The following is a 14,990-nucleotide window of genomic DNA, read 5'->3' on the forward strand; positions in this document are numbered from 1 at the left end:
GATTTCAGTACAATATGAGCATTTGTAAAAATACAAACAGTTAGTTTAGTAAGTAATACGCGCGCGCGTGTGCGCGCGTGCGTGCTGGAAATCCCTTTTCATTTTGACACATTTTGACTGGCGTACTCCGAAATTCATCAGGGATGGCGGAGTCAGTACCCATAGATTTTATTAAGACAGGTTCGAGCAGCTCAAACTTGACTACTGAGACTAATGCCACACAAACATAAGACAAAACAAATAAAATAATCGTAATATTGAAAGACTGCGAAGAGAGGGTGCAATTTAAACTTTAATTTAGTGGCGTCTCCCCGCCTACTTCCTCACCGACCGCCCCGGCGTAAGTAACGAGCGCATTATTCAGGTGACGCACAGCCTTTAAACCAATCAATGTCGCCTCTTTTCTGATGCGTCGATACATGCGAACGGATTGGCTGGTTCAATCTCCACAGCCCTTTTTGAATATTGTGCGTTGTCTCAGAACTGTTTATTTCACAGTTGTAGCTTCATGTAGTCGCTGTGTCTGCACCTCTCTTCAGAGAACCTCAGAGAAAATATACTGGAATTAATACACAGAAAAGTGGTCAAAGTCCTTGTCTTTTAAGGTGAGTCACAATAGATGGAAATATGTTAACGGTAACGACCGCTGCTAAATTAAGATGTGCCCATTTACTAGATTGGCATCGCTAGCTAGACAAGCTTGTTCAGAAGTTGTTTTTTCTCTTCCAGGTTGAAGTCCCTTTGAGATAAAGGGTCAGCCGAGATGGCGATTAACTTGGGTGTTAAAGCTCTTCTCGGCTGGGTAAGTTGATAGTAACATCAGTCATATGGTGTAAATACGTTGAGTCCAGCAAGGCTAACTAACGTTAAATAGTTGCAGTTGTATTGAACCGACTTTTCAAACTCTATTTACAGGTCAACAGCATAAAACTATCCGACCGAGAAATGACTGTCCCTGATCTACAAGATGGGACAATCTTACTGAAAGTTGTTTATATGCTGTAAGTAGAAGCGATGTGTTGAAATGCTTGGTACTGTATGTGTAACCATGGGAAGGGTCATTGACTGTTAACCAGCCTTACTTTTCATTTTAAACATGGCTTCTCCTGTTAGTGGGTTTTTTAGGTGTAAAGGTGGCGTTTCTTTGGAATGAACCTTCCATTTTCCTCTTTTTTTGTCTTCGTGTCATCTCAGGAAGAAAGAACCCAACCCCTGTTTCAGTCATTCCATTGAGGAACGGTTCAAACTCATTGCAGACTTTGTGGAAAGTGAGTTTCTTTATCAGATTTTATTCCAGTCAATATGTTTACCAAAAAGTTGTCATAAAGTCTCTGGTTTCATTTGAGACTGGGAAATGATGTATCACCCCCTTTTTTTTTTTTTTTAGCATTTTAGAGTGCTAGACTTTTCTTTCCTCCCACTGCTTCCAGTCATTGTGCTATGAAAGGATCTCCCAGACCTGTCACTGTGCTCACTACATGTATGATCTAAACCTTTTCATTCATGATTATCACAGCAAGCAAGTTTGCTGTATTCTTAAAATGTCAGTGTGGTAGGTCAGAGTATCTTTTGCTCCTTTCACCACACCTCCCATCACTGTTGGGTGTGGTCTTGGTTGTGCCCTGTTGCACCTGTAATTGTGCTAGTCAGTGATATTAGGGTGTATTGAACACACCCTATGAACCATTGTTTTTGCTTGTTACTCTGAATATCTTGCAGACAGATGTTGAATAATGCTGTCCTTTGAGAATGAACATATCTTTATCTGTTTTGTTTATTAGGGGATTGCAGATTTAGTGCAGCCAAAGGCACTTCATTATCTTGGGACAACATACGAGATGGCATCAACCTTACTGTAGAAATTGCAAAGGTACAAGACAAAGAAGAAATAAATATTTAAAAAAAAAAACATAGACAACATAGACCCGTTCTTACTCACTGTTTATGATATCACCAGGTGCTTCTGTTGCTTGTGTACCATGACATGATGAACGACCGCTGCACTCTTAACATGTTGGAATGTGATGGCGAGGTAAGCAGAGAGCTGTTTTTCTGTCTTGTATCAGCCACTGAGACATACATAACATTTTATTCATCATATTCTGTGCTGTGCTACCATTTAATTCTGTGCCAATTTATATATATTCCCCCTCTTGTTTGTTAGCGCGAGATAGCAATTCTAACTGGTTCCTTTGTGATGGAGAGTGAGGGCTGTGTTTATCTGAGCAATGGACTTGAAGCCCATTTGGCAAGGAGAAGTAAGTCACAAATTTATGTCTTCCTTGTCTTGATTATGTCATATTAAGCAAAATTAGTGTCATACACACAATGCTGCTGGATAACACAAGCTTTCTGCCTTAAAGTTAACGTGCAAGCTGTAAATTTGTTAAAACCTATCTCTTTAAAGATTTGCCTGTTTCCCGTGAAATATTTGCACGATCAGCAACCACCTCTACCTCCAGTGTGCCGACAATCTCCTCGCTCTCAGATGAAGACTCGCCCGTCTTCCACCGGACACAGAAAATCACATTTGTGGACATGCAAACTGTGGCTTCTTCCTCAGTCAGGTATCAGTGTGGATTTGAATTTATCCAGCATAGTGCTCAACATATTAATCAAATGTGATTAAGATCATTTACAATAATACAAACCACAGTTTCTTGAAATAATGTTTTGTGATCATGCACATGCTTGTCAATAATAGAAAACAGCTTTGTTTGTGTTCATTTTCATGAAAACCCGTAGTTAGGCTTTTTATCAGCATGAGCAGCTTAATCCACCAAGCTTAGCTAAACTTGTAGTAACTAAGATCTTTGATTTCACACCATAACAAAACAGCATATCATCAATATCATCATTAAGACTAATACACATGCCTTATGTCAGTCATTCCTTATCCAAGGTCCATGGGATGTTAGCATTTTCATTATAAATCTTTACTTTGTCTGTCTGCTTTTATTCCCACAGTAAATCTCCTTTGCAGGATATTATGAACACCCCTAAATTTCAGTTGAGAAAGATGCAACGACAGATGGTCAAAGAGAGAGACTACAGAGATGGGTTGGAGAGAGAGCTGATCAGCAAGACTGCGCTCCTTGCACAGAATGGTACAACATCGAAATGTTTGTGTATGATTCACAATTTGATTTGATTCATTGACATCTAATGTTTAACAAACTTTGGGTGTTCTGTAAAAGTTCTACTGTAGTTAACTAGATGTAATTGTTTTCTTCAGAGTGTCACATTAACCAGTTGCAGTACCGCTTGGATAAGCTGAAAGAAGATCAAGGTGACAGGGAGCAGGTTACCAGGGAACAAATCAATGATCTCGAGACCAAGAGCAACACGTAAGTGCGCAGGACAGAGCTAAGTCAATTTTTGAAATATAGATTTTTTTTTTAACTGTAAGTGCATTGTCATGCATTTTATTAATGCATGACAATGATAACAACACTTATTGCAAATAATAATTTGTAACAAGTCTCACATTTTGTATGCGGAAGAAAATATTTAATACATACCTAAACATGTCTGAAACACTAAGACTTTGGTGGAAAAGTGAATAAACTGCTTTGCTGTTTTTTTTTTTTTTTGGTCTTAGGTTACAAATACATCTTAATGAAATGTTAAAGCAAAATAAAGACCTCAAAAGTACATCCTCACTTATGGAGCGTAAAGTGGATGAACTGACAGAAGAAAATGGTGTACTTTCCTCCCAGGTAATGACACTTGCAAAGTTTCTCTTGCTGTAAAAGAATCTTTGACTTCTATCTTATGGGATTTGCAGTCAATAACAGTCATATAAGTCTTACATCCTTGAAAATATCCACATGAGCAAACTTATCTTGAAGCTAACATGCGGATGATGGTGGTGTCAAGTCTCACTAGTGGCAACCCTTTCACATTACTTGGAATGTTGATATCAAAGCTTTCACTGAGAACAGACTATAAACGCTTTCCCCATATTTTCTCAGATGAGGGCAGTCTGTTCAAAGCTGGCCATCTTTGAGGCAGAAGTTGGCAGGCTGACAGAAACCCAAGCATCAGTTCAGGAGGAGTGGACAAGCAAAACAAGCGACCTACAGTCTGAGCTCAACCAAGCTAATGCTCAAAAGGTATCGTATGTGTTTCTAAGGATTCAAATCAATAATTATGTTACATAACAATATTATGTTATAGTTTAAATGTTGGGTATATAAAAACACTACAAAATGTGTCACTTAACATGTAATAACAACTCGTAGATCATTAATCAAACAATCATTAATGTGCAGGGACATCCTAGTACCCTTGTTCTATTGGTCTGTCAGGTTGACATCAATTTGACCTTCATAGGCTAAAACTGAACGGAGAAACTGGGTTCTATCTACACAAAGGGGATATAATGCACTATGCTATACTCTTTGTTTCTCAGGAGCTCCTGACTGAACAGATTCAGATCCTCCAGGGAAAGATTTCCTGTTTGGAGGATGAAATAAGCAGGGCCACTAAGGAAGAAGTAGGAGAGAATATGGGGCCTGTAATGGAGGTAAAGTGCACACTTCTATGTAAAAGATAACATTATATAATAAAGTGCATAGTCTGCATTTTTCTCAAATTTTTAAAATCCATTTTGGATTAGATGGTTACTAACTTATTTTCTTAAATTGCCAGAGACTGTTGGAGACTGAGATCAGCAGTTTGAAGAATGAACTGGAGAGTACATTTTTCTCTCTGAAAAAGGCAGAGGGGGATATTCAGGCCAAAACAGATCAGCTAGCAGAGTACCAACAAGAAATTATTCAACAGAAAGAACTCATGAAGCAACAGAAATGCCACACTGAAGAAATAATTCAAGCCAAGGATGAAATTTTGGAAAAGTTGCAAAAGGAAATCACTGAGCAGAGAGCAGTCCTTCAACAAGAGATCCAGAATCTCAAGCTTCAACTTGAGCAAGTTGAACAGCAGAAAACTGAGCAGATGGCCAGACTACAGCACCATATTGCTGCTTGTGAACAAGAAATTGAAAAACTAAAAGAAACTAAGAAAGAGAAGGAAGACCTTCTCCGAGAGACTGATGAAAAGGTGAAAGATCTTGAGACAAAGTTATCTGCTGCCAGTTCTCTCTTGGCTGACAAAGACCAACAAATTAACAGTCTCAAAGAAGAAGCTGTTGTTCTTACAGATGAAACCAAAAAAGTCAAAGGTGAAATTCAAGCAAAAGAGAAAATGCTTGCCAAATTACTTCTGGAGAAGTCTAATGAGCAAGAAATCCTAAATGACAAAATCCAAACCTTAACGGTCCAAGTGGAAGACCTTAACTCATCTCTCAAACAGGCTGAGCAGGAAATTCAACTTAAGCAAGATTTACTGGCTAAAACCCAACAAGAGAATATCCAGCAAAGGGAAGGACTCCAACAGCAGGTCACAACCTGTGAAGAGGAGGTTCAGAAGCTAAATGCAGAGATACAGGTCAAAAATGAGCAGCTTGTTATGCTAAAGAATGAGAGTTCTCAACAGGCTGAATTGCTGGAGCAAGAGATTAAAGGTCTAAAAGGCCAAGTAGAAAGTCTGAATGACTCTCTCAGAAAGGCTGAGGATCAAGTTCACACCCAGCTAGTTATGCTTAAAAAGCAGGAGCAGGAGAGTGCTCAAAAGAAGGAGCTGTTGGACCAAAAACTGTCTGCTTCTGAAGACAGGGTAAGGAGCATGAAGGAGGAGATCCAAGCTAAAGAAGAACAAATGAATGTGTTAAAAAATCAAAGTTCAGAGCAGTCAGAACTGCTTCATCAAGAGATCTGTGATTTAAAGAAACAAGTGGAGTGTCTTAGTTCCTCACTGAGGTCTGCTGAGGACAATTTGCAATCACAGGAAAATCTGTTTGCCAAACAGCAATTGCAGAACACTGAGCAGATGGAGGCACTCCAGGCGCAGTTAGTTGTGTCTGAAGATGAGGTGAAGAAGCTAAACGCAGAGATTCATGCCAAGGAGGAACGGTTGGTTCAGCTAAAGACTGAGACTTCTGCAGACTCTGAATTGCTACAGCAGGAGATTGAGGGCCTGAATAAACAAATACAAAGCATGAGCAATTCTCTTGATGTCGCCAAAGACCAGGTTCAAGCTAAAGAATATTTGATTTCCAAGCAGGAGCAGGAAAGCACTTTGGAGATTGAGGCACTTAGAAATCACAGTGCAGTCCTTGAAAAGGAGTTAAATCGGCTGAGGGAGGAGATCCAAACTAAAGAACATGAGGTAGACATATTAAAGGTTGAGAACTGCAAGGAGTCAGAAGTGCTACAAAATGAGATCCAGAATCTAAAGAATCAAGTGGAAAGTTTGGGTGAATCACTGAAGGCTGCAACAGAGCAGGTTCAGGCTAAAGAAAATCTGCTGATTCAAAAAGAATTGGAGATTTCTCAGGAAAAGGATACACATCAAAACATGCTGACAAAAACTGAGGAGGAGATGAAAGGGCTTAGGGAACACATCCAGGCTAAAGAGGAACAACTAGTCACACTAAAGAAAGAGGGCTCCTCACATTCTGACATGCTACAGCAAGAGATCAGATGTCTAAAAAACCAACTAGATAACATGGTTGACTCTCTCACAAAGGCTGAGGAGAAGGTTCAGACCCAGCTAGTTATGCTTAACAAGCAGGAACAGGAGAGTGCTCAACAGAAGGAGCTTCTGCAGCAACAGCTGTCTCATTCTGAGGATCAGGTCAGGAGCATGAGGGAGGAAATCCAAGCTAAAGAGGAACAGATGATACTGCTGAGGACTGACAGCTCAGAGCAGTCGGATTTGCTAAATCAAGAACTCCAAGGTTTGAAGGAACAGGTGGAGACTCTTGGTTCCTCACTGAGGAAGGCTGAGGAAGATATGCAGTCCAAGGAAGATGTGTTGACTCAATGTGAAGAAGAGATTCAAAAACTCAAAGAATCTCAGAGTAACAAAGAAAGCCTCCTCTTCAAGGCTGAAGAGAAGCTTCAGATCTTCCAGACAGAGTTGTCTGCTGTCAACACACTCATAGCTGATAAAGACCAAAATCTCGACATTCTCAGAGAGGAGGTCACTGCCCAAGCTTACTTGGTACAAAAGGCTAAAGAGGAAGCTGAAGCCAATGAGAAAATTCTGGCTGAGATAAAGGAGGAGAGCTCCAAACAGACAGATGTTCTTCAACATGAGATCCAGGATCTGAAAGGGGAAGTGAATAACATATCTCTGAAACTTCTGGCTAAGGAGCAGATGTTATTTAAAACTCGACAGGAGTCCACTGAGCAGATAGACCTCCTCCAGCAGCAGCTCGTCTCAGTAAATGCAGAGCTGAACCAACACAAAGAGAGACATGCTGCAGAGCTCAGACTGAAAGAGGATGTGCACGAGCTGCAGGTTGTCACTCTTAGGGAAAAAGAGGCTCTTGTTCAGGAAAAAGAGGTACTCATGGCCAGGATACATCAGGCGGAAAAGGGTCAGAAATCTCTCGAAAAACAGCTTGAAGACATGGCCCTTGAGAAGGAGAGACTTGCTCAAGCCAAGCAGGCCATAGAGAGAGAGAACACAGCCTCCTGTAAACTGGAATCTGTGCTAAAGCAGGAACTGAAAACATTGAAGAGAGAAAGAGAGAAGGAGAAAATCTTGAAAGAGAATGAAAAAACTGAAGAAATTGAGATGCTGAAGAGAGACCTACAGCAACAGCTCTCATCTAAATCAGAGGCAGCAGAACACTACAAGGGACAGGTTTGTGTAACCACAAATCACAAAACAATCCATATTCACACATATCTCTGTGTACATTTCATTTTTTCAGTCAAAAGTTATTTGAGCATTTTTTAATTTCTTCCTGTTTCTTATTGACCAGTGACATCAATTAGTTTTGTTCCTGTATCACACTGTCATGTATATTGATGGTTGATTGATCTGTTTGCTATCTTATGAGCAGTCTGGAACGAAACACTGATGTTAAGATAATTGTTTTATCATTGCAATGCCACAGATGGAGAAAGCAATGAGTCATTACAATGCCAAGAAGCAGCTTCTCCAGGGAAGCCAACAGGAGGTGGCTGAACTCAAGCATTCCTTAGAAGTTAAAGAGAGTGAAGTAAACGCTATTACCACGGAGAATAAGCTACTTCAACGGGATTTGGAGAAGGCCCAAACCAGTGAGAAAAAACTTTTGAACACAGTGGCCAATTTGAAGGCGCAGGTTGGTATTGTATTTTGAAGAGAATTGAAAGGAGTGAGCATGAGTACACACTCTCAGAAATATTAAACTGCAACACTGTTCAGCTATTGTAAAAAGAAGGAAACCTTCTGAGTTCAAGGATTTAGGGCATTTTCCACACTTTTAACCCTGATTTCTCACTACATTTGTCCACCTTTTAGCTGGCCAATGCTGACCATATCCTGCGGGTACAGAATAAGATTCATAGTAATGAAGGAAGTGCAACAGACTTGTGTCACTTGGACATTCCCAACACACGCTCAAGTATTCAGATGAGGGTGAAGAGGACTATGAGCTCTGATAGCCTGGACCAGAGCTCTCTGGAAGACTCTTTGAACAACACAAGGTAATTTTCCTCCCAGATAAGTAGAATGAAAAAGGACCATAGAATTCTGTACAGTTTCATGAAATCCAGCCATTTCTGTTTTATTAGTTCTTTTTTTAAATGTATAGAAACATATTACAGGTCCACCAATCCTCTAAAGAGCTGCTTTGTGGTTTAAAACTGCTCAAAGCATTCACATTTCTCAATAGTTTTTCACCCAAAATTGTTCGAATTGAATATTTTTAAATATTAAAATATATTTTTTTAAAAACTCAATTTCAAGCTAATCTAGTGCCTGCTTTTCACCTGTGTGAGTTTTTAGAATTTTATATTGATTTATAATGACTTGACCTTTGGGTAGGGTTGGTGTTAGTTTTCAAGGAATGCCCATTGTTCCAAAGACATCTCTGAAAGTTGGCTTTTTAGCCTGCCCTTTTTCCTGCACCAACAATATGAACATGGAAGAAACAAAACCTGGGAAAAGCAGAGGAGCAATAAAATCTTACATTAGAGGCATAGTGGTAATTTGTTGTGATTTCTCACATTGCACAACACTGTTCCTTACCTTTTGCAGGAAACTTTCAGCACCTGATGAATCAAGCACACCACTTGTTCGCAGTTCAGAGCGCTTGGCAGCCAAACGTCGGGGTCTACAGGCGGATTCATTGGAAACACTGTATTTCACACCAATAAACACTAGACAGATTAACAGGTATGTCACAGAGTTGTTAAAATTGTGGCGTCTTTGAATTGCAAATGCATTCAGTGCCCTACATTATTTTGTCAACATGTATTTTGGAAAGTTCAGCTGCTTTTCTTGTTGTATTCCTGTGAGATTTTAGGATTTTAGTCAAAATCAGTCCAGTCAGTTTTTTTACGTAGTATAAAAAAGTATAATACTGTATGTTTGAAGTTCCCTGTCATCTAGCCTAAACACCAGTATGATTGCAAAGCAATGCTCTTCAAGACCATTTTAAATTCTTTTATTTGGCCTGAGTATGTTATCCGTGTTTCCATTTCTAATCATATATCTGATAAGAATAACATCATATCACTTGAAAATGGAAGTAAAATGGATGGAACTCTTATGATATCATTTACAGTTATTTAAAATAAATTTCAGTCTAGCCAACCCAAATGAAAATAGTTGTCCTGACTCTAGGCTTCATATGTTGAACCACATGCAGCAACAAATAGTTACTTAAGCTCCTCTAGAGGTCATTATTGGGTAATATTTAGCATTTTTTTTTTTTTTTTTAAATTTGCACAGGTAATTCATTCTTCCTTATACAAACAATATTCTGAATTTAGTGGAACCACAATCACATTTTTTTCTACCATACTTGGTATTAACTATTGTTTTCCTTTTCATCACCTAGGACCAGTACAGACAACAAAATGGAACTGGATTCAGCCCGGAACAATCCAAGTTCATCTGTCAAACGGCGCAGGACCACGCAGGTTATAAACATCACTCTGACCAAGGTGGCGGAAACTTACCTGCACACTGCATGTTCAGCATGTTCATAGTATTGCACACACACTGCTGAAGACTTTGAACAATCACTGTACATTTTAATAATCATAGTGATTCTCAATTTTTCTGAAATGTAGTCTTTATGCCAATGAAGTTGGAAAACTTTGTGGATCTTGAGGGTTCAGCTGCACATAATTGTTTGGCTTTGTAACTCTTTTTCTTTATTTGTTTAAAATACTTATCTTTGACAAAGATGTTGTTTTACCTTTTTTTTAATGAGCACTGCAGGGGTGTAAAAATGCAAACTCTGAATCTTTTAAGATGTCCTTTCAAAAACATCCCCACACTCTCACTGCATTATCACTGTAGCCATAAGTGACTGTTTGTTTAACTCTGATCCGTAGAAAACCCCAGGCTGCAATGAAGGTGATGACACTTTCTACAGTCTGGTCTCAGCTCGCTCCCACCCAAACCTCTCCAGTGCTCACTCTGCACGACCCGTGTCTATGGAGCTGTTTGACACACCTGCCAGAATGACGGGAGCTGCCAGCGATCAACTCATTGGTCTTCCAGGGTTCAGACGGAGCACAATCAATTCACAGAGTAAGTAGATATTTGGTTGACTCACAGGAGGTTGTGTGGAAAGGTGAAAAATTGAGAGGTCAGGCTGGGGAAAAAAACAAAACAGTATGCAGGGCAGGAATCCACAAGGGAAAACGGTTACATTTCATTTATCTTTCTCAACTGCATGTGGTTAATATAGATTTAGGCCTGCAATTAATCATTATCGTTGATGATATTCAATTTACTATAATGTATAAGACCAAGACAAGAAGAAAATGCTTTTCAAATAAATTTTCAAATACATTTGGGAACTTGGGACCATCACATGTTTGGCATTTCTTCCTAATAGGTAGTGCTGATTGCTGATTAAATTTCTTTCTATCAGTTAATTGACTAATCTTTGTAGTTCTATCAGGAAGTTGTCTGAAAATGCTTCATATCCTGAAGCCCGGATAACTGGTTGTTGTTTACAGCTCCACTTTACTTCAAGAAACATGAATGTCATTAGAAACCTGGGTTATCCATATTAACAGGCCACAATGGTGCATTTTATGATCTGCATTTTAAATTGCCATGGTCTTATAAGCATTCAACATTATTTGTGATGTTTTTTTTTCTTCAATACACCTTACCTATGATTATGAGAATAGTATTATTCACTGCCTTCCCCCACTTAAAGTACAATGCAACTCGTCCACAGAAGCTGCCTCACGCTTGACTCTTGTAACAGCCTGCATGGTTCTTGTGTCTTACCTATAAGACGATGATGTGAAAACATTACATTTCCTCACAGCCAAAGAGTCAGTTACCCGGTATGACAGTAGAGGAGGTAGTACAAATGTAAGAGTACACTAAGAGTAGTTTAGCTGAATTAGCACTTCAGCACTGGAGCAGCAAACCATGTCACCTGACCGTGATGACTGCATTGCAATGCCTTACATTTCAATCACGGTTCTATTACAGATAGACAGAGAGTCAACTCTGGTGCTTCCCAATTAATGATTTAAATCATCAGTGTTTAGGAATGCAGCTCAAACTAGTTATTGATTAATGGTAACTGATCAGTATACAGTTACAGTAGTCAAGAACTGAGATTTTTCAAAGATGTGTATGTAACTTTTTTCTACATCTGTCTATCTTCAGCCACTAGTACATTTTGTGTGGGGGCAGAGAATGAGCCAGAGGGAGCGCCTGAAGATTGGATGAGGATTGCTGAGCTCCAGAGCAGGAATAAGGCCTGTCTTCCTCATCTAAAGAGCAGCTACCCTGTGGAGTCTGAGGTGAGGAGAGAAGGACACTTGGACACACAGTAAACACACCAGGCATACAGTTGCTCATTTACTACTGTAAATCTGGTGATACTGGCTAAAATCATATTACCTAGACTACTACCCACAACGCTGACCAGTGGTTATAGCAGCTGACTTTTCGAGTGGCCGGTTTGAACATGCTGAATAATTAAGATGGCAGCTTTAAATATTACAGTATTTTTGTTGCACTTTGTGCCCTTCATTCTTTTCCCAGTAGTTTCATGTAATCCCTCCCTGTCTGTTCCTCTAGACTGGCCGTGGCGGTGCATTCATTTTCACAGATGAAGAACTACGTACAGGTGACCCATCTGACACAATCCGTCGGGCGTCCATGATGCCTGGGCAGCTGCAAGACTCTCTCGTTTCCCACCGGCACTCTCTCATGATGGGACCGTCAGGTGCTGCAGCCAATACTCGTTCTCGTCTGTCCTTGATGCCCGGCCAGCTGCCATCAAAGACAATCAGCTCCTCTCAGCTGAGAAGCCCGAAAGGCACAAAGCGGTCTTCATCTACATTGTCTGTACATAACACTTCGCCTGAGGTTTGTTTTATTAATATTCACACACATATTTGTTACATCTTCTGTAACATAATGTTTTCCTTGTATTTGATTGTTTTTCCTTCAACATAAATGTTTTTCTTAGGTACATTTTGCTTTAATTTACAGCTATGTATAATGTAATTGCTTTAGAGGTTTAGAGTTCAGAATTTACTGTTTTCTGATACTTACTGTTAACCCTGTTTGTTTTTATCTCAATTTGACAGAAAAAGATGAAGGCCAGCTGCTTCCCCCTAACCCCCAAAAACAAGAATGTGAACAGTGGTCCTTCCAGATCTCAGCTTCACCCTGCCCTCAGTCCAGTGAGTGTAATATATAGTGCACAGGAACACACACACACACACACACACACACACACACACACACACACACACACACACACACACACGTCTAGAATTGACTGGTGGATTGATAAGTTTCCTCAATTGTACATATGATTTTTTTTTTTCATGCAACAGTTTTTCTTGTGTTATTCTCTCAGGCTGAGCGGAGGCAGTCTATGATGTTCACTGTTGAGAACACCCCTAAAGCCAACAACTACCTGAAGAAGGGGCTGAACAAACTACGCAGCTCCACCAGAAAATCCCCAGGAAAAAGTTCAAAGTCGCCTGCTCAGAAAAGTGCGCGCAAGTACCAAGAAAACATACCTTCAGGAAATCCTCACACTAGAGTGGGACGAGCAGGCAGAGTTACTAAAGGACAGAAATCTCCACAAACCACCAGCAGGACTGCAAAGTCTCCTGGACTGACTGCTAGTGCTCGCAAGGTAAACACACAGAGACAATCCATTCAGGGTTTACAGGGCACAATTGAATAATCATTTTTAACTAATTCTTTGGTTTTTGAGTTTTTTGATTGAACTTGATCTGCCCATCCCAACATGCAGCTTGTTATGTATTGGCAAGGGTAGGAACCGCTGCTTAGATGGAGTGCAGGTGGCATATGAGGCAGTGGGTATGATGGAGAATTTTTATCAGCTGACAGTCAAACAGCAGCAGGTAGTGGAGATACTGAGTTTTTTTTTTTTTTTTTTTTTTTTTTTTTTTACAGCTTTTTATTTTTGTTGGTAGAGACAGTTCATTAACTTTCTCATTTGGTATTCAGCCACAATGAGCCATATGAGATATGTTAATAGTCTGGATTACTTACAACTCTTTTGATAAATATGGTTTGTTCACCTGTCGCACAGCGCTGTCCATTCAAGTTGTAAGCAGCTTGTGCTGTTTTGTTTGCTAAATTGAAATGGTGCACACCCACATTTGAAATGTACATTCAGTATTTCTCACATTTTTACCTCAAAAGATTACCAAAACCTTATTTGAATGTTTTCAAACCTGCACTATTTACTTTGCTGTTTTACTGGTTCATTTTCACTGTATTATAAATACTAATAATGATAATAATGTGGCTTGTAGGGGATCAGCAATTCACAAGTATAGCTAGGAGCTAAACCATTAACAACTTTAAATGAAATCATTAACATCTTAAAATCAAGTCTAAAGCTGAAGAATTGTGTAATTATTAACTTTTGTTGACACTTGGTTAGAGGTGTTGATTATACTTGATAATTTTTGTGTCCACAGTTAGTGGAGCTACTACTGAGGTTACTATTAGTTAAAGAATTTGCCTGGAATATGTGTTCAGTCATTGCATCTCAGTAATTGATGAATTTGAACACTGTTTTCAGAAGTCTGTGTCTGTAAATGAAGAAAAACCTTGCTGGAAGTCGTAAAAGGTTAATAAATGAAATTTTAATTTAGTTCATGGGGATTTGGTTCTTATGAGGGTATTTTTTAAAGGATGGTTGAGGGTTCTCACTTCATAGAATGTTAACTCACAGTGTGTTTCTTTTATGCATCAACTTAAAGGAAGGGGTGTCCACATATTTTCCTCAAGTTAACACTAACAACAAATCCTTACAATTTCAGCTTTTACTGAATGTCAAAATCATGTTGTATTTCAATGTGTTTCTCTGTGAGCTTTAGTTTAATCAATTCTTTTTCCTTTTAAATCCCACAGATGATAATGAGGAAGATGAAGGTGTGAGGACAGTTCTACTTGATCATACTTCCTTATTTTTTGTTGTTGTCCTTCAGGATTTTTTAAAAAATCTTTAAAGCTTGTCTTTGTTTGATTTTTTTTTAATTTTTTTGATTTTTTCTGTAATTATATTTACATGTTTCTTAATAAACATTTACATGACACATTGAGGAAAAGCCTGCTTGTCGAGTCCTTACAATTCTCAGATAGTCTGAGTGCAGCCCATGGGTGGTCCAGGTAATATTGAAAGAGAGATTTGCCTCACGTTTGAGGCAGGGTCATATTTTATGACATATCTTTCATAGCATCAAAATATTCTGAAAATATAATTGATAATGACATGGATTGCTTTTGACAGCCTATCACCCTGTGCGTACTATCCCACAGCTAGCTCTACTAGTCAAATTATTATGGTACTCATGGTTGCTTCTCTGATGAGCTTCAGCATCTTCAGCCAAGTAATATGCTTAATTTTGACTATTTGAGCTGCTCACAGGATCAGCTACCAATGTAAT

At 39.2% G+C, this 14,990-nt stretch overlaps 1 protein-coding gene across 1 annotated transcript; it reads left to right on the plus strand.

The window, feature by feature from the left end:
• Positions 1–763: 763 nt before the first annotated feature.
• On the plus strand, positions 764–14,531 carry numa1 (nuclear mitotic apparatus protein 1). The gene is given in 21 exon segments (XM_022748419.1): positions 764–802; positions 1,798–1,830; positions 1,832–1,870; positions 1,958–2,032; positions 2,165–2,258; positions 2,408–2,567; positions 2,968–3,107; positions 3,236–3,347; positions 3,602–3,719; positions 4,415–4,528; positions 5,317–7,716; positions 7,973–8,182; positions 8,362–8,546; positions 9,100–9,237; positions 9,905–10,010; positions 10,407–10,605; positions 11,710–11,846; positions 12,127–12,417; positions 12,642–12,737; positions 12,917–13,201; positions 14,455–14,531. Coding segments are annotated over 21 exon segments (4,998 nt in total). The 3' UTR covers positions 14,482–14,531.
• The last annotated feature ends 459 nt before the right edge of the window (positions 14,532–14,990 follow it).

This window comes from Seriola dumerili, unplaced genomic scaffold (assembly GCF_002260705.1).
Source record: "Seriola dumerili isolate Sdu_G_001 unplaced genomic scaffold, Sdu_1.0 BDQW01000122.1, whole genome shotgun sequence".
NCBI lineage: Eukaryota > Metazoa > Chordata > Actinopteri > Carangiformes > Carangidae > Seriola > Seriola dumerili.